The sequence below is a fragment of the Bombus impatiens genome, unplaced genomic scaffold (genome assembly GCF_000188095.3).
Source record: "Bombus impatiens unplaced genomic scaffold, BIMP_2.2 scf_0442, whole genome shotgun sequence".
Lineage (NCBI taxonomy): Eukaryota > Metazoa > Arthropoda > Insecta > Hymenoptera > Apidae > Bombus > Bombus impatiens.
This window is the reverse complement of record NT_176861.1, coordinates 1,296,741-1,320,691: the sequence shown is the minus strand read 5'-3', so window position 1 is coordinate 1,320,691 and position 23,951 is coordinate 1,296,741. Positions and strand designations below refer to the sequence as shown.

Below are 23,951 nucleotides of genomic sequence, written 5' to 3'. Positions count from 1 at the left end.
CATGAACTAACGATGATGCTATTTGGATACTCGGATAACTTCGTCTTCGTATGAGAGAAGGACGTTTATTTCGAATTATTTCATAACTATTAGATGTAATAACTAGAGAAATGAACTTTCGCCCTGTCTTATAGCACCTTCCTTAAATTTTCCTACAAACACAGTAAAAATCATATTTTATTAATTCTTGATGTGAAAGTTGCGGCCGAAACTAGTCGAAACAGTCGTTACAGTGGCAACATTTCCATGTAATTACGTTATAATTTTATACATACGTATAATTACCACGCAAATTATGATTTTGTATATGTACATGTACAAAATTGCAATCTCCTCTCTCGTTGGTATCATCGTAATACGTTAGTGGAACATCGTTTTTCCCCATTACGCGACAACTTTGACCTACCATTGTCGATCTTTAGCCTGATCTCTTGCGTTATTCCACGCACATTCGTAAAACACCGTATGCGCAGTACTCGGTATCTTCCAAAGGTACATGCAACCAGAGAGAATCACGGAGATCGCGGACGTATTCATCGGTTCTCGTCGAGGCATCCCCAGTTCGTATTTACAATTTCGTCGCATTATATCGGCGTTTTTCTGCGCTACCGTCACACGAATTCCCATCCATTGAACCGGGTTGCCACGAGATTTGTCTGCGGCGATGTTTACGATAAGCATAAACCCGCGTGGGGTAAAGGCTAGTCCTCCAGAGAGCTTGGCCTTTTGGCCCCTCTGGCACTCCTATCGAATCCCCTGCAAGTCTTCCTAGAAACTGAGAATTCGAGACACGGCCTGGGCGGGTCTGCGACTCGCTCTTTTAATCGTAACTTGCGGCCTGATAGTAAGCGGGCTAACCTATACGGGAGGTCTATTTTTATTGTGCCCGCGATAGTATAGTTGCGGCGAAACGGATAGGGAGAAGACTTGGAAATGGTCCTGCATAAACACTCTACGGGATTTCAGACTTCTCTCGTTATTGTCCATTTCGATGGTAACCATCGAAACTTCGATCAGAGGGAAAGTTCGTCAGAGTTCGAACTGAGCGTCTCTCGATCTGCCGCTAAGACGAACTTTGTTGAAAGTGATGCTTTCTTCAGGCGTATACGTGGCATTAGAACGATAATTGGTCGCGGATAATTCTTTAACAAAATATTTTACGATCGAGTTTGATCGAAAGAAAAATAATAATCTGTATTTGATGTTAGATGCATAGCTACGATTTATGTATGGCAAGGTACAGGTATATTTTTCTATGTGACATAAATATCAAAAAATGTTCGATGCACGTAATTAAATAATTTTTTCATGGAACTTCTTGATTCTGACATTACTTATCCACGCGACATTCGCATGGAGACGAGACCCCCTTCGATTACGTATACCTCGACGATAAAACCTCCTTTGCGTGGATTAGTCCGCTCAATCAGGAAATATACTCGAAGCCCCCATAAAGTTCTCCCGGCGTGCAAACCCCTATGTATGTGTTCTATGTATTACCCTCTATGTGCTTCCCTTCTGTTACGCATTCTCGTGCGCTGAGCGCACAAGGCACATAGCGACAGATAAGACTCGCTATCTTAATTGACATATCAAATCAAAAATGTTCGGAAGTATTTTTATACCTCTTTAAGTTTCGTTAACGTTATCAGTGCGTTCGGATTCGACGAGCCTTACTTTATCGATATTCCTTCTGAAATAGTTCAGCGACGAAGCTTTCTTGGTATTTTCAATTTTAGAATGATTAATTATTCGAACATAAATTATTTTCCAAAATATGCTGCCAGTATCGTTGCTTGCTCCTTTTTTTCTTTTCGAGAAAAAATCAGAGAAGTATGTTTTTCTAACGTAGTTCGTAAGGCACGTTTAAAAGAGTATTGTGCGATTCTTAAGATGGTAATACGTTACAAATATTCCTTAATATTTTCCTTCGAATTTGCTATAAATGAACTTGCAGAAATAACATAACGAAATTATATATGCATAACGAAATTAGGAAATTTATAAAAAATTGAATCGATCAGTTTAGCTTCTGAGAGATTCACAGCCAAAATTTTACTCCTTGAAGCTTATCCAAATGTACCTAACATTTTTGTCGATTAAACATTTATGTCGATCGTATTATAAAATTTTGTCGACTATATTTCGCTGTTCATCAAAAATTTTCGTACAATAACGTGATTATCTTTGTTTAATTATTTATACATTATCTCAGTTCCCTGTAAAATATTGTTTCTTCATAATTTACGATATATTAAATTATTTTCCATAAACAGAAAATGTTATAAAAATTGCAACGCAAGGGTAACATTATACGATCAGAAAACAGATAGCGCAGCGAGTGTATAGATGGGGGGAGGGGGGGAGAAATTTTCAGAGTACACAGAAAGAGAGACAGATTCGGTTTCGGATGTATTTTAAAGTCCATGGGGCTCAATGTTCCGCGAAATACGTTGCTCCCTTCCCATCGGTTGTATAATACAGATGCCGTATAGAAGATGGCTACAAATCCCCCGGAACTCTTCATATCTATAACCTCTTTTCATTTCATTCTCGACAACGAGAGCTCACACGCGACAGGGTAGTTTTAAACAATTCATCCTTGAAACCCTCCCACGCGGGTAAGTTTATTGCTACTTTCGAACATATACCACGATAGGAACCACTTCGATTTCGCTTAACTTGGTGGAAGTTTCACGATACCTGACTGATATAATATCTCTTAAACAATTTTAAGCCAGAGAATATAAACTCGTTCGATTACTGCAAATATAAGTTTGCTCTATTGCTGTGAAAGTAATATTTATAGATTATAGCGTGCGCTTCTTAAGTGTAACTGTACCAATACAAGCTAATACATAAGAGATTATAATACTTTAGAGATAGGCTACTTTATAGTATCTTGTTTATTGATTAAATTAATTGATATAAAAATATATTGAGTGGTGTATTCCTGTTTCATGAATTACGCTTCTTATACAGGGTGGTTGGTAACGGGTGGTACAAGCGGAAAGGGGGTGATTCTACGCGAAAAAAGAAGTCGAAAATATAGAATAAAAATTTCTTTTTCATTTGTTTCTTTTTTAATTTTTTTAAAAGCGAAAAAAGAAGTCGAAAATATAGAATAAAAATTTTTCGTTCGAGGCTTTGTTTTCGAGAAAATCGACTTTGAATTTTCGCTCGGTACGCGTGCACTTTATCACGTCTCGTTATAACGCATCTCACTGTAGATTTTTAAAAAAATTAAAAAAGAAACAAATGAAAAAGAAATTTTTATTCTATATTTTCGACTTCTTTTTTCGCTTAGAATCACCTCCTTTCCGCTTGTACGATCCTGTATATCTTCAATTCAGATGACGAAACTATGATTCGTTTGTGAGCTTAAATAAAACGATACATAGCCAATGTTTGTTTTAATACCATTCTCTTATATTATTACAGTAATCTTTAATCTAATTTAATTTAATTTTATCTTACTTCCGTGTATTTATCACGTCGAAATTTCATTCATAATTTATCTAATAACACCTTAAGGTTCTCAATCATTCGAAAGATTTTGCGATCTTTAATTATTTTGATTTTTCATTTGAAAATGTTTCGTAGAGCTTCGTTTAACTATTTCCTGTCCTCTGAAAAATGACAAAATCTGTTTTTAATTTAAGCCAAAAATTGTTATATTATCCTGTTATTTATCGTGTAGATTTTTTTTTTTTTTACCAATCAAAGGAACGAAATACGATTGCTCGCGTCTGGTCGAGGCGATTGTAAACTTTTGTTAAAGGTAACGGGGTTGCACTTTCAACTTACGGCGGTTAAAGTCAATTCGATAGCAGTTAACGAATTGTTGGGGGTGAATAGAAGGGGTTTGTGGTTAACGTGAGGGGTTGACAGGGGAACACATAATACATTGTTACCCCATCCACCGGATTCACCCCTTCCACGTGCAGTAATTTTCTCTGCGCGGAACCGACATCGCAGTGAACTATCTCATAATTAAAATTACCATACTACACGTACACATCGAGAAATCTTGGCACCCTAACGCATCGAACACGCGTTAAACTTATGTTTCATTTGCTGTTATTTGTTGCTTAATTATCGCTAATAATAGTAATATCGATATCGCGTTAATTAATCCGCTACTTAAATGTCGATATATGTATCTATATATTAATCTTTCCATATTAAAAGGAAAATTTCAATTTCTTCGTTCGATTTCTCTATCCTTTAAAAACGCATTAATCGTTCATTTAAAACATTGACAAATACAAATGCTATAAATACTATGAGAAAATCCTACGTTATATGCTCAAATTGTCTCTTATATCTATTTTCATTGTGATTGAGTTACGAGACTTCTAACTAATTAAATTCATATAATTAAGTTCAATTATATTATGCCAGGTATTCTACAAATCGATCACCTTTCGATCTATTCTTTCTCCATCTGATAATTAATAAATAAGATACGCATTTCAAATAAAATTCAATTGATATTTAACGGACAAAGTTTTGAAAATATCTCTTTTTTTCTTCGCTATTTTACAGTACGTGGATTGAAAAATATTTGATATGATCATAAACACGTACCTAATATTCCCAGTGATAAAAATTTAACTTCAATAATATCGTAGTTAGATCTAACAGCGTGTTATGGATAGATACATGCAACGTATTAAATGCTCAACACGTTGATGCTCAACTTTTATTATACCTTTGAAGTATCATTTGGAATTAACACTTTCGTTTATTTAATCGTAGGAGTTGATACACAAGCAACGCGTTGCTTCTAAAATTGCTCTTTGCTAAGTTTTCCCATTTCAGCCGTCAAAGCGTTTAAGCGGCAAGAAATGACCCGGAGGATGGTGCCAAATACCAGCTTCCTTCCCTCCTGTCTTTGCCCATCGATTTAAAACATTTGCCCTCCGCGAGACGAAAGTTCTTCGCCATTCGAGCTAGGGTGCCGCGAAATCACCCTAATATTGGATTATATCGATATACTGGGCATACATATATCATAACACGGGACTGAAACGTACAGGTTACTAAATTTCCGATTTCTTTACAGAGATAAAGATATTATGCAGATCAGCAGGTTGCAAATTGTACTGCTTCGTTGAAGCGTGGAATTTTTATCCTTGAAAGCAATCGTATCTTAATGTCTTAACTCTCGGCAAAAGGATATTAATTTATTTCGTTGAAATTATTGGTAATTACGAACAACGTAGAGATAAATTTAATGAAAAATTGAATTGAAATTATAAATGTATATGACGCGTACAACGCACAATATCTCACACAACTGTGTCTAAAAAATGTTAGAATTTCGTTCTACGTTGACAAAGAGATATTTCAAACAAAAATTTCACCTTCTAACCTGTACAATTTAAATAAATCAAATTGTTCGTGTTTTCTGTATCTATTACTAGAATAATATTAATACAATCTGTTATTCTACTTGAAAAAAAAAAACAGTCTGATTTCTAAGAGAAATTTGAACAAAAAAAGAATTAAAAGTCTGAATGAATAGAAGAAAATGAGAAGGAATAATCCGTAGCTATGAATCTTTCCGCGTGATGTAAAATTACACGCGATTACTATATTTAATCGAAAAAAATCGTCGCTCCTTTATCGAGGATATTCGATCAGCGGGAGAAGACTCCACGGAGAGCTGAAAAAGTTGCCTTTGAAAAGCTGGCGGTGAGTAGCGACCTCGACAAGGTCGGTGCATTTAGGAACCCTTTAATCGAGTTGTTCGGTAGTCAGGGTAATGACGTGTGCTCGAGCACACAGCTCACGGTGTTTAGCACTTTATCTATCTTCTCCAAGTTATTAATGACACTCGCTGAGTCAGATGCCGCGGCGAAGTGCGGCATCTTCAGAGTTTAATATCCGAAGAATCGAGTCACTCGGCCGACTACTCGGCCGCGGACTTCTCCATCCGCTGCTGGCCTCGAGTAGTACACTCGTGCCGATGCGACGAGGCGCGCGACGAACAAGCTGGGGCATTTCGTTTCCAATATCCTTCACCCTGGCCGAAGAATCGAGTGTCGCCACTATTCGCGGCAAATAACACGCTTTCATTTTGCAGGAGCACATCGGACAAGTGGTTGGAATATAAAAAAGAACAGGAATTTTCGCCGCTCGGACCACCAGTTCGGGCTTACGAGAGAAATTTCGCGGCGGAGATCCGCGAGAGACAAAAGAGATAAAATCAGCTGGAAATCGCCCTCGCCAGAGAACATCCGTCAAATTCTAACAGTCGCGGGATCGATGTTGTTTCGTCTGAAAGATATACCATCGTTCTTTTAATTTACATTTTACACCAATAGAAGTTAAATATAAATTGCAACGATGTACGAAAAACTAAGCTGTAATGGAGTAGTACATAGTAGAGTTAGGGACGATAATATGAATAACAATAGGACACTAGGTGTTTAGCAGTAGATTGATATTTTAATAAGAAAGGTAATAATAAGAAAGATTGTTAGTTATGATTATAGTATAAATATGGTTAAGCATATATTGTAAACAAGTAGAATGTAAATCAGGAGCCATCCTAAGGCACAAAGCAGGGATTAAGAATAAATAAATAAATAAAGAATACTTTACTATAACATTCGTGTGTTGTTACTCGATTTAGTAATTAATTAATATCCAAGAACTTAATTTAATAATATCTATGCACGTATAGAGAGAATCGCTTAAAATGTAAAATAACAAACTAATTGTTTTGAGACTGTTGCAAAAATATCGATCTACTTTTCTTCGTTTTAGACTAAAAAATTCTTTTATACCTGCGATTATTTCTATGAACTCTCCTGCGTAAATGTCGCACGTGTTCGAGTTAGGTTAAGTTAGCGTTGCATGTGATCAATAATTTACTATTGCACGGAGTTAAAAATCGTTTGTAACCAGAGGCCAGGAAATCCGTATCTCGCATCTGGATTTATCAGAGAATGATCAGTGAAAAAATGAAATGAATTTTTTATACGACATCGCATGCAGCGCGTCGTGTATTCGTAAATAAAGTATCGGAACTGACATACAGCTACCTTTCATTCGATAGTCGTGCCTTCAACGCTACGTAGGTAAAATCATTGATGGTCATTGAAACCGAAGAAGACGTCTGAAACTCAAGAAATTTATTACACGTGCGAATAATTATTAATGGTTGAATTTATGTAATCAATTCGTGTAATTGATCTTCTAACCAGAGTATCTTTCGACAGTTTTCGCAATTACGGATTATTTGATCGCAACTTTTAATCGAACTTCTCGACAACCATCAGTGGGAAACACTAATAATTTAAAACAAATAAATTAGATTGAGAAAACAAGTTCGTGCAATATTAGCAATCTTAAAATTGATGGAAACGTTAGCCCGTTGTTAATTTAGAAACATGAGACGCGTACGAAAGCAAAGTTGTGGCAATATCTTGAAAAAGGTCGTACGAAAATTTTGTTACACCATAAAAACACATGTCTCGGAGTTTTGCCACGAAACGGGACTTCATGGTTGCAAATATATTTGCGAATCTCAACGATCTACGATAGAAAGGTGAGTAAAACCATTATTTTATCGATTCGTTAAATATCACATAGATGTAATATAACGATATTCTAAAGCAAAGTAATAACAGTAAAATGTAGGAAGAAAAAAATATTTTACATGCAACTATGTATACAATTTAAGTAATACTAAGTGTCAAATAAAATTCAACCTACATAGGTTCAGTGAATTAACTAATTAAAATCAATGTTAAGAGAACGAACAGAAACAAAGTGTAATTAACACTGAAACAAGCAAACTTTTGATTTCTACGATCGTTCAAAGTTAATTTCGAAAAAAAGTCGAAAAATAGTTATATACATTTTATGCGTATTTTACAATTCATTTACTTTTATGCCACTTCAATTGTAGTCATCTGTATATACATGTACCTGCTACACCTACTACAGATAAGCTATTCGAGTGTCAAAAAGCAATAAAGAGCGATCAATATATGATTCAAAAACCATTAACATACGAATTCCAAAATTCATTTAGCCTACTGATTAAGCCGTGTATAGGTACATTATAAGTAGATGTCATTAATGGAACTTAATTTCACCTTTGTTTCAATTAAATCGAAGCGCGATGTAATCACGATACTATTCGTTCCGCGTTCATTTCGGTAGAATCGCATGGGCAATAATGGTGGTCTCATCGCTGTGCATTGCAATCGGAATGCTGAAAGTTACTCTGAATTATTACGAGCAGCATTTAGTTCTCTCGGTCATCGAAACGACCCATCATGGAATATGGAATTATCCGTTTCCAGCGGTTACGGTATGCGATATGAATCCCGTATCTCTTCAATTAACAAAAAAATTCACCGACAACTTGTGAGTATTTTATTTTTCTTTTCTCTTTCGTTCTTAATCGTCGATTAAACTTCCTGTTACTCGTTATATAGAATCTCTTATCGTGATTTAACGATAATCCTTGTTTCTTGATGATCGATTGATGATATATCACACAATTATATTTATGGTAAAGATTTAGTCAGTAACTTGTAGATCTTTCATTTGCATTTTCACCTGTATTTCGTTGTCGATATTTGATTAAAATCGTTATCGTGTAAACTTCCGTTATACTCATTACTGCCGCTCTTTTATCATCTTCTATTTTGTGTTAGCTTATACTGTATAGATATAGCAAACCACTTAAATTGTACAATAGCTTTTTCCTATTGTTTTTACAGGACATTTCCATCGAGTCTGTCGAAGGAATTTATAGCTCGAGAAATGAGATTACTGAACGAATTATTATATCCTGGTATATACGGATCACGCGTTCGAAATAATCTTTCACGATTGCAGAACATTTTTGACATGAATAAGCTTTCGATACCAACGATCATGAACTCGGTAGGTAACAAAATTATAGGAAACATCATACAGCGTCATAATACAGAGAAAACAAACTTGCTAGCAAATATCTTTCATAGATTCGTATCTATCGAATCAAAGCTATTCGAGATTGTTAAATAAAGTGCCACCAAAGAAAGCACGTTGGATGTAAATGAGATTGAATTTCAGGTTACGCGAAATTGTCAAAGTTTATTGGAATCGTGTAAGTGGAAATCGAAGATTGAAAACTGCAGTACCATATTTCGATCAAGTATCAGTCGTGATGGATTATGTTGCAGCTTTAATTATATTACTTACGATTCGATTATGGAAAATCCAAAGTATATATATATATATATATCTAGATTTAAGTATCTATATTAGTACATTGTTTCGTATATTATTGTTTAAATTATAAATTTTATTCTCTTTCTCTTTTAAATTTTTACATTTCTCTTTTAAATTTGAAGTATAAAACCACATAAAATGACATCGTGTGGATATCAGAGTGGACTCAATATATTGCTTAATCTGGATGTCGAAAATAATGATGCCGATATTATGGAATCTACGGAAATAAAGGTAATATTTCGTATTAATTTCTGATTGTGAAAAAAGACTGTTAAAAATTATACTCTTTTGTTACAATCTTTGAGTTCTTTTTTGCCCAATCTAATCTTCGATTCTTGTAACATCTACTATATTTTTACAGATCATGCTACACGACCCTTACGATTATCCTGATCATAATGCACCGAGTAAATTGATAAGCGAGCATGAATATTCGTTTTTGACTGTCCAACCTGTAGAAACTTATTCGACCCTTGATATCAGAAAGCTAAAATCCACCATGAGAGAATGCATATTTTATGACGAAGCAAATAAAATGATTGGTAACGATTGGAACAGAAATTTCGTCCCCGCAAGATATTCATTCATAAATTGTCTAACGAACTGTCGAACAACTGTAATTAAGAAAAAATGTGGATGCATTCCATATTATTATCCGCAAAATGGTTAGCTTGCTGTAAATACAACTTGTTTTATCTCGTAAACTTGCAAAATATTCTATAGTGCAGCGTTTCTTTTGATAATTACTAGATCTGAAATAAAACAAAAATTATCTATAAAAAAAATAATCAAAATTTAGGAATATTCTTTCGCGTTTTTCTACCTGTTAGCTTTAAGATAAATAATATTCTGTTGCAGATACCAGAGTATGCAATTTAAGAGATGTCGAATGCCTAGAAACGTTTAAATGTAAGTAATTCACAAGTATTATTAATTTTCCAGCCTTTCTTTTTTATTGGCGATTTATTTATGAAACTAGGAATATGGAAAAAGTATGGCATAATAATACTCTGTGTAAAATATTCTTATAACAAGTGAATATATAGAAATGAATTTTTAGTTTGGTATGATACCTCTTGGCCAGGAACAGATATGTCGCCCAAAACTTTACAGCTTGTAGAATTGGATACTAAAGAAAGACCTTGTAATTGTAAACCTGATTGTAATTTTTATCGTTATATCATGGAGAATTCAGCAGGAAATCTTGATAAACGCGTTTATTATGATGGTCTGACTTACACTACTTATTCCAGGTAATTTTAAGAATTTCTTAGCAAAAAATATTCGTATATTTATTACAAAATACTTGAAACATATACATGTGAAACATATACATTACATAAGATATTGATTGAAATTGATTGAAAGCTTTTAATACTAGTACATATAAATTGAGAGTAGTATTGGATAATAAAAAATTTTCTGCAAAAATATATAAAAATTAGCATTATGTATATATTTTTCTAATTTTAGTCAAAAATAACAGACTCCATAGTTTATCAAGCTATCTTTTATTATTAATATTATATATTATAATATTATCTTTTATTATTAAATATTAAGAAATAATCAAAAATATTTATATGTTTATAATTACGAATGAGATAAATTACAAACACATATTTTTCGTTGTAGCGAAGGTAAAACCTGGAAAAATCAAAGTATAATTCATATATTTTTTGGAGATCTAGTGTCTATTCAATTCCGACGGGATATGCATTATAGTTGGCGTCATCTGTTCGGTAATATCAATTATTTATTAAAATAATAAGTGAATTTAAATAAAAATATAATAATAATAATACTAATGATAATATAAATTTAATATTTGTTTTAGCAACATTTGGTGGTCTCTTAGGAGTCTTTGCTGGTTTTAGTTTCATGTCTATTTTTGAAATTATTTATTTTTTTATTATTCGGGTTTTAACCGATGCATGTGTAAAAAGAAACACAAGAAACAAGTCAAACTAAATATCGACAATTTTTTAGGTTATGCAAGATACTAGGTTATTAAGTAAACGTCATTTTTTCTTTTTTTTTATAAAATATATATAATATATTATTTTATTATTCTATTTTATTGGTTTTGTACATTGAAGGCAATAATATTGTCTTTCCTTTTTTATATATCTGCTCGGTAATCTGGTAACTGAAAATCCATAAGTAATCTGCATGTTTTCAATTCAGGTAATTGAGCAATGGAATTTGTTCCATTTAATTTTCCTTTCTTCTTCATTACCGACTGAATTGTTTTTCTAATAGCCTTCAGGAATGTAATTTTATTTCCTCCATTTTGTAAAATATTACAAAATTCTTGTATGAACCAAGATCCTGTAAAATATGAATTTCTGATGTGTGAATAATACACCTAATAAATATATCAAGTTCTAACCTATAACATAGAGATAATTATATATTACCTTCTTCTTTATGACGAACAGATATGAAACCTTGCATAGTTGACATAAATATACAGAAATTTTTGTATGGTAAAATACTTGAAACTTCACAATTTAAAGGACCATCTGTAACTAAATGACTTATTTCATCATCATTTATTTGTCCTGCAATTAAAAATTATTGTGATTTTATAATCTCAAGTTTTAACCTGATAGCATAAAATTACAATTTTTGTTACCTGTCACCTTTCCCTGACAAGCTTGTATAATAACTACTTTAATAACATCCTTTAATTTTATACAACAAAATTTATGTTCAATTGCTTCAATGCTAACTTCTTTTTCATCTGCACTAATAATACCACCTAGAATTAATGACCATTAACGATTAATAACTCATACAACATAATGCTTATGATGCAAAATTTACTAAATTTTACCTTTACAACCATGACTTAAAATGCATACAAAAATGCAATCATAATCAGTACCAAAGTCTTTTGGAATATTTTCTAATGTTGTCAGTATTTCATCTTTGGTTAAATCATTAAACACCTCAATGGTAAAACCAAATCTTTGGAATGTTTCTGATAGTTTCATACGATCAGCTACAGTTCCAAATCTGGTTTCAAACTGAAACAAAAGTTATACATATGCACAATGTCACAACCACCACAGTGTGACTCTACCTCTGGATCAGTGAAGATTTGTTACAAAAAGTTGCTGCAAAATTGACCTTTTAACAAATCTCTACCAATTCAGAGCTATAGAATAATGCTATAGTAGTTGTAAGACTCTCTCGGTACACCCTATATAATTTTATTTATATTGGGATAAAAATGATTGTTTATTAATACAATACCTGTTGACCTGAAAAACGCATTTGGCTTATAATAATACAAAGGCCATTGTTTAATTTTCTTATATCTTCTCCTTCCACATCTGACAACACAGATTCTTCTTCTCTCATGGAAAATGTTTGTATCTGAGATATATTAGTAGAATTTGTACGCTGTGTATCTAACACATTTTGATGATTTTCATATTTTTCCAGATCTTCATAAATATGCTCTAAATCTTTGAAAATCTTTAAATGTTTAAGCAAATTCTTAAGTTTAGCCTTACCATCTAAAATAATTAAATATTATGTGAACAAGGAAATTATATGAAATTACAAAGAATATTATGTTTTTATGGATAAAAACAAACCTGGATATATTGAAATATAATTTACTTGCATCCAATATAACATATGTAATTCAAGAAAATCTACATCTTTTAAATATTCTTCATATACAGTTAAATCAGTTCTAACATATTGCATTAATAATTTGATTTTATCTTCAGAAAGAGCTTCACATAATAAATACAGACTTTTTGCAATTAAATTTAAGTATCTAGAACATGATCCATTTTTTGGCAGATACAATAAATCCAAATCTTCAAATGATATTCCCAACTTTCGTATAATTTGCCTATTTTGTATAATACATATAGATTCCAATAATTTACTTTTCCAATTTTCAGGATGTTTATTTATAAATTCTGTAAGTATATAAACTTTGTGATTTTTATAGTTTTGTAATAAATCACAAATTTCTCTGAAGCTATGTTGATAATCAGTTATCATCAAAAATAAAATAGATATTTTCTCATCGATGCTAAGGTCATTTTCTATTTTCCATAAAATGTCTTTGTTTAATACATCTTCACTTACATTACTGCTTAAGACAGATGGTTTTGCATCAATTAATAAAGACATTGCTTTCCACAAATCTGCTTTAATAATATACCTTGGAAAAAAATAATATTATAAAATATACATGTTTTCACTCTACATGTGAATAATATAGAAATATTGAAAATTAATAAATTTTGAACATGTACTGAAATAGTATTAGAGCGTAAAATATTCTACATATTATAAATTCTACAAGATACAATAAATTTATAAAAGGTATAAAAAGGATAAAAGTCATAATTTGCAAATGATATTTATAGAAGTAAACATAACATGAATGTATGTACATATATTTACTAACCTTTAATGACAAAACAATTTGAAAAGATTAATATGAATAAATAAAATAATGCATTATTAATAAAAAATGAATAAACAAATAAAATTGAAATAATCAATTGGTAACGAGTAAATTGATATAGGTACCGTTAGAAAGTAATATATGATGACGGATTAACAGTCATTAATTACAATCATTAAATACAGTCATTAACATACTTACTTTGTAATATTATTTTGTAATACTTCTACAGTGCAAATTCATTGCAATATTTACACAACTTTATTGCAATATTCAGTTTTGGTTTCTGTATTTTACTTAAAATATTGCCTCTTCTTTAAGCATTTTCAAATATTGTTATATATCAATCGTCAGGTATCTTTTTATTTATAAAAATCTCTTTCTTTGAATATAACTTAACACATACTATTGCATATTAATCTACAGTTTATACATATGTTTAATTAATATGTTAAATACATATTTAAACAATGTGATTTTCGCCATTCATAAATAGAAAACATAAGTAATAAAGTATCAATATTTAAAACAATCTTATTATTTAAAGTATATAAGATTTTTTTATTCGGTGGATTTATGAATTGAGTATTAAATTGCAGTGATCTAGTAACAGTCATATGTATGTACGTAGTACATATCATGATTCTGATATATATGTAATATATTCAACATACAGGCGACTCGGATTCAGGTATAATTCGTGGTAAATACGTAGAGTTAAACAACATGGCAACGCCGTACTTGGAAACATCAGGGATCCGATTCTGGATATCTCAGTTTTGTATTGTTATACCGTGATTAACTTGTTATAAAAAATTATTTAAGTATGTACAATCATTTTAATAATTATATATAAATATATTTATAGTGAAGTAGAAGTAATATATAAAAATCATATTTTTTGTGGATATCTGTTTTGGTTTTTGGAAAAGTTTGATATGCGATGCTTGTATTTGAAATATTTACATCTACATTGTGTAAAGCAAGTTTAAATTGCTTCTGTACAAAATGTTTAAAAATAAGCAAGGAAACATATAAATTCGTAAAATTACATATAAAAGAAATAAGATTAGTTACATATATAATAATATTAACAAGGAGGAATTTCAAACCCGCACACCGCGATTTTAATATTTGTATAGAAGATAGTTTTGAAAAAATATTGAAGAGATTTGAAAATTGAGGGTAGAAGCTATACTTTTTTTAAATATCTTAGGGGATAGAGGATATACATAGAAAGAATTTTTTCTTTAAATCAATTATATAAAGAGCTAGAAAAGAGAGTTATTTGTTTAAACGTTGGCAATTTCTTTTTGCCAAATATTAATTTATCTTTACATAAAATCATATGCATAGTGAACAGATACATTAAAATAGAGGACATTTCAGGAACTTTTTGCTTTTTCATTAAACTTACTATCTCGATTTATTTTCTGAAATATGATTACATTTAATAAAAATGGTTACGTGGTCGATAAGACGTTAATATGCTGGTAAGATTTTTTTTATCTCTGAATCTCGTTGGAGAAGTTTTCCCAACATTTATTTTTTTCATATTAAATAACTTTTCTTTGAAAGTACATAACTGAATTTTAAATATGTTTTGTCAACATTGTATTCACTGTATTATTATTTTAACAGTATTATCCCTATTTTTATTGTTGCTATCTATATGACGAATAGTACTGTTTCATTCATTTCATTAATATTATCACTTACTATAATACAAATAAACGTTTCATAAAATCGCGGGAAACCATACTGATTAGGTTATGTTTACATTAGGACAGAACTCATTCACTGTTGCCAGATTTATGGTTAGCACGGATTGTACCTGGAGTCGGTTGTAGCCAAGTTGCGTTCTACCAGGTTCTACCAAACAGGTGCTTTTGACGTCACGTCATCGCATTCGTGAGTTGTGGATTTGCTTCGAACATTCTAATTTATTTGAAATTAATTATCATGTCAAAAAGCAAACTTCATCATCAAGTTGACAGCAGTGTCGTCGCAGTAAAAAGTAAAGTAAGTAACCTCTTAATTTAGAGTCCCATCCTTTAAACTATACTATTATTAAACAGAAAAAAAGTATCATGTAGTAACATTCAAGTGTCCTTTCTTTTTTATTATGCTATTGAACACTTTTCTACACAGAAAATTAAAATTTTTTTTAGTTTGATGCAGATATCATAAGATTTTCAGTCAACCGTAATGAAGCAATTAATTATGAAGATTTTAAAAAGTTATTGGCTGAGCGACATGATATTGGTCCTGACTTAACTTTCCTCATATGGTACACAGATCCTACCGATGGTGATTTATTACCCATTAACAATGACAACAATTTGGCAAGGGCATTACTGGCTGCAAAACCTCTACTTAGAATTTTTATTCAAAGAAAGGGTCAAGTAATTTTTATGACAAATAATTATCAAAGATAAATTCAATATAAGATTTAAGTGCAATAATATTTATTCCAAAGTATATAGTAAATAGATTGATAGAACAAAAAACTATTTTATGTAATAGGAGATGGATTAGAAGACATAAATGGATATGGGACAATAAAACCAAAAAATTTAATATCGAGTATTCTTGGTGGCACACCTGGAAAACCAAAGTCATTAGCTATATCTAATCCTCACGATTTTAGACAAGTATGTCTTAATTATATGAATACAAATTATTTCGTGTATCATTCAAGATATATGTTAAGTACAAATTTTATGAACAATAACAGGTATCAGCAATAATTGATGTAGACATATTACCAGAAACTTGTCGTCGTGTACGATTATTGAAACACGGTTCTGACAAACCATTAGGATTTTATATTAAAGATGGAGAAAGTTTTCGAATATTGCCGCCATCTGCAGGAGGTGGGATTGAAAAAGTACCAGGTGTATTTATTAGTAGATTAGTACCAGGTGGCTTGGCTGAAAGTACAGGTCTTTTAGCAGTAAATGATGAAGTGCTTGAAGTGAATGGTATAGAAGTTGCTGGAAAAACTTTAGATCAAGTATGTAAAATTGTTATATATTATTTATATATTTTTATTTCCATGTAATTCTTATACCTTCTTTCCTACTTCTATTTTCTCATATTTTTTCATATTTTAAACAGGTCACAGATATGATGATCGCCAATTCTTCGAATCTCATAATCACAGTAAAGCCAGCAAATCAGCGAGCAGCATTAGCTGCACCAAGACGTGGATCATTTTCACGTAATAGTCAATTGTCTTCTGGAAGTCATCAGTCGACACAAAGTGCTGCAACTGGTAGTGATGAAGATGCAGATGAAATTGTAGACTTAACTGGCGTAACATTACAGGATGATGCAACAACTTCAACTTCACAACATCATCATTATCACCATCATCACCATCATCATCAAAATCACTATAATCACGATCAAGGTGTTTTACATTTATAAATAAATGCACTACATAATTCTATTTATATTATGCCATGCTCAATTGAATATTGGTTCAAATATTCGTTCATCCAAAAAAGTATTTATAAATAAGCATAAAATATAACATGACAATAAGAAAATGATGTGCTAAAGTAAATGAAGCATTATGAAATCATGGTAGCTACTGTTTACATAATTTAATGATAATTTAGTTGAATTAGGCACCAAAATGAATATTAGATTCACATGAAATGAACATTTTCATAGAAGATTGTGCCTTTTAATATGATACATACATTTTCCATTAAAATCATTCTGTAATATTATCACTTATTCTTACTAGATCAATATTGTTTCGAAAATTCAGTTCTATAACTAAAATCATTAAAATTAAAAATATTTTTCATATATAAAAGAGAGTATTAATACAAAAGTGAAACATAAGCAAAGAACATATCTCTCCCTTTATGAATCAAAATTAAATTGTTTAATTTTGTACTTATTTAATAATATGCATTTCTTACTTTAATACTTTTTGTAGCTATATACAAATATTATATACAGAAGGTATTAAAGTGACAAATTGATCCATGTAAAACAAAAAATTATAATTAATGAAAAAGCATAATATATAATTATAATCGGAATATAATAACAAAAAATTTTTCGCATGATACTTTTAGTTGCAATAGAAACAAAAAGTATTATATAAGAAAATTTTCTTTAGTATTTACTTGAATACAATGTGTATACATATATTTTTTATCAATCTGTTGAAAAGACATGTATGGAGTATATTATATGATGATATGATAGTATGATATATAAGAGCATTATTGAAAAACAGCAATATTTTTGAAGTATTAAAATAATATTTATAGTTCTTAATATAGGAAACGCATGAAGTGTACTTAAGTTTTACTTTTAATTTACTTAAATTTCTACTTAATGGCATAAACCGTGAATAGAGATTTAAAACTGTAATGTATAAAACTATCTTTTCAGAATTATATTTTATCATTCAATTGGATAATTAGCAAAGAAATCTGTTGTTAATTAACACATTGTTCGTCATTTCATAAAATATCAATTTTTCAATTGATTTTAATCATTTTAATATGTATATAATGCAAATAATTAGATTTAATAACTTAATTTATCATTCTAAGTAGAAGCCTTTATTCAATGATAAAAGAAAGTGTATATATGAATAACATAAGAGGATGAAATACTAATATAAGCGTCTTATTTTAAATTGAATGTACGGACTCAAAAAAAACTGAGTGGCCTTATACTTAGATCATTCCAATGTTTTTTATAAAAATGCAAAACTGGGATTATTCCTACTCTGATGCATTCGGAAACATATTTACTCGTATATGTATTCTGTTCATTTTACTGTAAGTTTAGAGTGTTGAAGTTTTCGAATTTTAATTCCAGTTTTATAAATGTTATTTGTTATCTAATTGAACACTAGATATTAAAATATACTTTACAAATTTTAGATGTAAGAACATATAAAATTATGAAACATATTTATATACATGTAAAATATTTTCTTTATATATTTGTGCCTTCATTGTTTTATCCATGAATATAAAAATTGGATTGTGATGAATTGTATCACATTCCATTTACATAGAACTTTTGTAGTGCAAGAAATATATACAGTGTTTCACTAATTATGTTGTACGATTCTAAATTGATCATCGATTCTAAATTAGGTTGACAAAAATACATGCATGCATGGATAAAAGCAGAAAAATCTTACCGTAATACAATTATAAATTAACTCGTAGAAATAAATTAATCATTAAAATATTTTCGTTCCCAAATTAGAGAAACTATTTTTATAATAATATCATTTTTAATTTTGCTAATTTGGTTTCATATCAATTGCTAACAGTGCAAATGGAAAAAGAAATTATATGTACAGTATATCTTGTAGTAAATTTTGTTCATAAAAGCAAATACTTTTTGTAGAAGAAAGCGGATATGTACCCGAAGGATAACTTAGATAATTGTGTAACAAACAGTATAAAGAATGTATATATAAACATTCACGTATATGCTATATACACGTTATGTACATATAGGGTGAATTAGTAAGAATGACTATCTGGAACACCTCATTACCTACTGACTTCATCAAAAAATGTTCAAAATAAAATTTATTCCAGGGTTTGTTCAGGTGAAATAAGTAGTTTGATTTTTTAATACCTTGTATTTTTTTAAATATTAAGATGATATCGAGAATATTTGTTATAACATTAGTTGACCCAGCTTGATACTCTCTACAAATTTGTCAAATTTAATATATAGAAGACAAGGAAAGACATATTTTAAAGTCAAATATAACACAAAATAATGACATTTACTCATGAACGTATAATATCAATCACTTTAATTTTCAAACTGATTTTATTTACATGTTAATGTCAGGTATAGAATAAACCGGGCCTGTCCAAGCGGTCCTGATTAAATTTCTATATCATAATGTGAATATACGCGAAAATTGTAGCATTCTGATGATTCCGAATATTGCTCAGTAGCAATAGTAACAGCAGTCCTTCCAGTGAACAAGATATCTTCAAGACAGCGTTGATTACATTCTAATTTTCTTAGCATTCAGTGACAAAATTTTCGTCAAGCGGCATAATCCATCCTACGAAGTCCTTACACACGGTGAACCTTGTAAGGACGTAATCCTTTTCCATGTATTATTCTTCTTACTGCTTTGCGTGAAATCCCTACTCGAAGAAGTATTCTTCGTAAATACATCAATGAATACATACGGACACAAACGATATCTTGTTCTTTCTTACGCTAATAGACATAGCATGGGATCGTCGAATGAGGAATTAATTAATTAGTGTAACAGTCGTGGATCGTTGATCTCTTTAGAAATCACGACGATCCGGAATTTCTCTTCAGCGCTACGATTTTCCATTAGTTCTTGCTGATTGTTCATATATATCACGGATCAAAGAATAATTTTTACTGACCTCATCAATACCACGCTTTCTAAACTTTATTGCTTATTATTATATCCATTATATTCTATTCTATCATATTATATTGTTATTAGGAAATACGACGAATATTAAGTTCATTATCTCTTCTGACATGTCAGTATTTACATATTTATCACATTACTATTTTCTATTATAGTGTATATTATTACATTCATACATTTCTTGTTTTAAATATTTAAACTTATCTAATATTCTATGATTTACGACGAATGGCGTCGATGTAGAACACGGTAGTGATCCTGATGTAGGTAAAATCAGGTAGCCAACGCTTTATATATGAATATATGAATAATAGACGTCAGGTGTATTTAATTGACACACACCTTGAAATTATCCAATATTATACATATACGTATATAGACATCTACAAGAAGCTAATGCTAGCTTATGCATTATAATAAGCACGATATCTGTATGACAATTATTAATTTAAAAAATCTTACACTAACATAAGTTTCGCGTCATATACAATTTTTAATATACACTACTATTCTTCTATAATCGATATTTCTTTATATATAAAATATTATAATTTTGTTCAACTATATTGTGTATAGTAGCAAAAACATATTCTAATTTGCAATGTATATATTATAACTAATATATTACACTGAATAAGCTCAGTATTAACTCAATTTACGTTAAATATCATAAATAACCTCACACGTAAAACAGAATGTTTTAATTGTATCACTTTTTTAAGAACAAATTAATCTTTTTTATGATTTATATGCTTTGCTATATATAAGATTTTTAATTTTTTTTTAATTTAAAAACTGAAATTATATGTTTTCAAAAATATTTCTAGTAGTAAAATAAATTAATGTAAACATTCTAATACAAACTTTATTGTATCATAATTTGTATCATACACAACAATATTTTAGAAGTACAAGTTTACATAACTTTGTATTTATGTACTATAAATTAGAATTTATTTAAATATTTCACTATTTATTCGTTGTTGAATAAACGTTCCTTACAAAACTTTTTTGAAATAATATTAAGATAATATACTCTAGTCTATGACCAAAAACAATGTACATGAAATAATAAAATATCTATTTCTGGATATTACTATTCAAATATGTATGTTTAAACTTTCTTATATTTTACATGCACATAAAATAATGCAATGTAAAAATATAAATTACATTGTAAAGTCATAAACAATGTAATTTATAATTTTGTAGAGATTGAAATTTTTGTATTAAATAACATTCATTATTTTATTAATCCATATTGGTATTGTTAAATAACATATATTTTGTTTTAATAAACTTATATTTCTTAACATTTGTGCAATACCTAATTTTCATTCAACTATAATATTTATATTTGCATAAAAATTGATTATTTTAAAAGTATAGTACAATATAAGAGAGTGCTTTGTTATCTTGTGCATACTGTAGAATACAAACATCATTATAGTATATCACATGAAATGAAGACTTACACGTAACAAATGTACATTAAAATATGTCTGAAGAGTTCCTTTCATAATACTGAGTTTTAGACTAGAATTTGTAATGACAATCATTAATTTATTAGGAAAATATAACATTTTGTAACAAAACAATATTAATAATACAGTACGATCTCACTGTGAAACATAGTAATATAGCTATAATATAGGATATCCTTTTAAATTTGAAGCAATTTAATTTTGTAAAATTTAAAAAGTTTATATACATATTATATATAAATCTCACTTTATTTTTAAAAATTCATTCATGCAAGCCAAAATTATTTCTACTTATAAACAATCTCTTTCTATTAAAATTAATATTACGAAAACAAAAAATGCAATAAGAAATCATATTTCTTTCATTTATAGTTCATAATTCACATCACCAAAATACCTAAGGATTTTTTAACATTAGATGTTTCTGGCAATGAAAGCGCCCATTTTCTTAGTCCTGTTAATAAAACTGAACTTGTAACTACAATTGCTCCTCCTACTGAATAAGGATTTGGTATTTCATTGAAAAATAAAACTTGCCAGAAAAAGGCAAAAACTATGTCTGCTGATCTTGCTATTGCAACTGGTCCTGCTTGTTCCATTTGTAAAGCTAATGTTAACAGTATTTGACCCCCAAAACTGAAGAGAGCAAGTGCAACAACTAAAAGTCTGTCAGTCCCACACCGAGGTAAGCACAATGCACCTATAGCCCAAGATATAACTATTGTCTGAATCAAGGCAAATGATCCAAAATTTGTCATAATTACTGAGAAATGGAGGCCTTTTAAAGCTCGTAGCAAAACATATGCATTTGCACCAAAGAGAGTTGCTGAAAAAGCTGCTACAGCTCCCCATAAATCTGCATGTTGTGTTTTTATATGGCCATCTGAAAGTGACTCGATGGTATGTCCAAAAATTAGTGGTGGACGTGTTATTAAGATTACACCAATCAGTGTTAAACAGACTGTTATAACATTAAATAATCCACAAGGCTCTTTTAGGAATATTCTGGCAAATATGGCTACAAATACAGGAACAGAAAATACTACAACAGATGCATCAGCTAATGGCATATGCCGAAATGCATAGAAACTTAACATGAGGCCAGTGGTCCCCACAAAACTTCTTAGTATTAGCATTAATCTACGTCCCTTTGGAAATGGATGTTCACCCTTATATATTACAATTGGTATTGCTGGTAATAATACACCCACGAACCGAAATGCTGCCAATTCCATTGGATTTACTTCCACTAAGCCCTTCACAATGACACTGCATAATGAAAAAAATAATGATGATAATGTTGCCAATATTAAACCAAGATAAGGGCATGATTTACACATTAGAATTGAAAATCGTTTTTGTTGTGTTGTTGTGTTACTTTCAATATCACCATCAAGTAAATGATGCAGTTCAACATGTTCTGACATGTCTGAAAGAAAAAATAAAACTCAAGTACTTTTCAAAGACATAAATACTAGACAAAGATTTCATAATTTAAATAAAATAGGTACATGACTATATAGATGGAACAATTACAAAAACATTATATTACTAAGGTGCAGTTTGTCATTAAGCATTAAAATGTATAATATCTAATAAACATTTTAATTAATAACTAAATAAAAATTAAAACGAATGGTAGATGTCCTTTGATAACAGATTTAAAAACGTGAGTTTGGACATTAAGGAATAATTCATTTTTTAAATATTATTTGTAATGTCATTTTAATAACCTATCATAAATTGATGTTATGTTATTAAATGTTATAACTCACCTGCAATAGATACAATAAATGATTAATCACAGCATATAGTTATATTAGTAAAATTATGTAATAAATAATTAGAGTAATACATTTATAAATTATTTGGAAGACTAAATTATTTTAAAAACTTTAATAATACATCTTTCTTCATTGCCACTGACAATGTCCCTCACATTTTTCTTTTATTTCTATTTTAATTAAAATATCACGTTGTTACTCGCATGAAGTAAGCAACTCATCACAACATTCAGAACGCAAGAAAGGCGTTTAATTTAGATCACGATCATGACCGTGAGTTAGAATTCAAATTATACATTGCATTTGAAATATCGGTTTTTAAGTGTTTTAGTTTTAAAAAACATATTTTTATATAGATACTATTCATTTTCAACGCGTAACACAGTTCACTAATAGGATTACTAGATTATGAATAAACAGCGGACAATAATTAAGAAATATTAGTATTCTTATAAATTTTATTTTTATTCCCACTTTCATTTTTACTATATTCAAATGTTATGATTTGTCAATATATTCAAATTACAAATTTAAATGTGTCAATATCAAAGGGTTTATCAAAGTAA

The 23,951-nt window shown here is 30.0% G+C and overlaps 5 protein-coding genes and 1 long non-coding RNA gene across 10 annotated transcripts in view; 3 read left to right on the top strand and 3 right to left on the bottom strand.

The window, feature by feature from the left end:
- The window catches only part of LOC100741431 (chromatin modification-related protein eaf-1), an 80,366-nt gene extending 73,783 nt beyond the window's left edge, over nt 1-6,583 (top strand). The window contains exon 5 of the mRNA XM_033321395.1: nt 6,092-6,583. The gene's annotated coding sequence lies outside the window, so the exon portion shown is untranslated. The remainder of the gene's footprint in view (nt 1-6,091) is intronic.
- Nucleotides 6,584-8,175: 1,592 nt separating this feature from the next.
- LOC100741309 (sodium channel protein Nach-like) lies at nt 8,176-11,370 on the top strand. Its single transcript, XM_024368421.2, has 9 exons — nt 8,176-8,388; nt 8,748-8,913; nt 9,085-9,236; nt 9,366-9,477; nt 9,608-9,911; nt 10,105-10,155; nt 10,307-10,499; nt 10,882-10,988; nt 11,084-11,370. The coding sequence occupies exons 1-9, from the start codon at nt 8,198-8,200 to the stop codon at nt 11,215-11,217; spliced, it is 1,410 nt and encodes a 469-aa protein (XP_024224189.1). The 5' UTR covers nt 8,176-8,197; the 3' UTR covers nt 11,218-11,370.
- LOC100741190 (caspase-8) lies at nt 11,295-14,074 on the bottom strand. Of its 2 annotated transcripts, XM_012387061.3 has the most exons (7): nt 13,889-14,074; nt 12,855-13,438; nt 12,508-12,773; nt 12,086-12,278; nt 11,885-12,010; nt 11,667-11,810; nt 11,369-11,577 (listed from the first exon to the last, which is right to left on the bottom strand). In XM_012387061.3, exons 2-7 carry the CDS (start codon nt 13,405-13,407, stop codon nt 11,369-11,371), a joined length of 1,491 nt encoding a protein of 496 aa, XP_012242484.1. In that variant the 5' UTR covers nt 13,408-13,438; nt 13,889-14,074. The 2 variants fall into 2 exon arrangements, with proteins under 2 accessions (XP_033177287.1, XP_012242484.1); XM_033321396.1 differs by lacking the exon at nt 13,889-14,074 and having other exon boundaries at nt 11,295-11,577; nt 12,855-13,407.
- A 308-nt stretch (nt 14,075-14,382) lies between these two features.
- Nucleotides 14,383-18,922, top strand: LOC100744973 (partitioning defective protein 6). Of its 2 annotated transcripts, none has more exons than XM_012387057.3 (6): nt 14,383-14,511; nt 15,473-15,709; nt 15,859-16,087; nt 16,214-16,341; nt 16,425-16,703; nt 16,808-18,922. In XM_012387057.3, the coding sequence occupies exons 2-6, from the start codon at nt 15,650-15,652 to the stop codon at nt 17,117-17,119; spliced, it is 1,008 nt and encodes a 335-aa protein (XP_012242480.1). In that variant the 5' UTR covers nt 14,383-14,511; nt 15,473-15,649; the 3' UTR covers nt 17,120-18,922. The 2 variants fall into 2 exon arrangements, with proteins under 2 accessions (XP_012242480.1, XP_003490521.1); XM_003490473.4 differs by having other exon boundaries at nt 14,398-14,511; nt 15,498-15,709.
- Nucleotides 18,923-19,456: 534 nt separating this feature from the next.
- On the bottom strand, nt 19,457-20,770 carry LOC112213030. Its single transcript, XR_002946898.2, has 2 exons — nt 20,580-20,770; nt 19,457-20,500 (listed from the first exon to the last, which is right to left on the bottom strand). It is a non-coding gene; the product is annotated as an uncharacterized LOC112213030 (long non-coding RNA).
- An 889-nt stretch (nt 20,771-21,659) lies between these two features.
- Nucleotides 21,660-23,678, bottom strand: LOC100744852 (solute carrier family 35 member G1). Of its 3 annotated transcripts, none has more exons than XM_003490472.4 (2): nt 23,377-23,678; nt 21,660-23,030 (listed from the first exon to the last, which is right to left on the bottom strand). In XM_003490472.4, the coding sequence occupies exon 2, from the start codon at nt 23,026-23,028 to the stop codon at nt 21,982-21,984; it is 1,047 nt and encodes a 348-aa protein (XP_003490520.1). In that variant the 5' UTR covers nt 23,029-23,030; nt 23,377-23,678; the 3' UTR covers nt 21,660-21,981. The 3 variants fall into 3 exon arrangements, with proteins under 3 accessions (XP_003490520.1, XP_012242486.1, XP_033177289.1); XM_012387063.3 differs by having other exon boundaries at nt 23,457-23,648; XM_033321398.1 differs by lacking the exon at nt 23,377-23,678 and adding an exon at nt 23,249-23,308.
- Between the last annotated feature and the right edge of the window lie 273 nt (nt 23,679-23,951).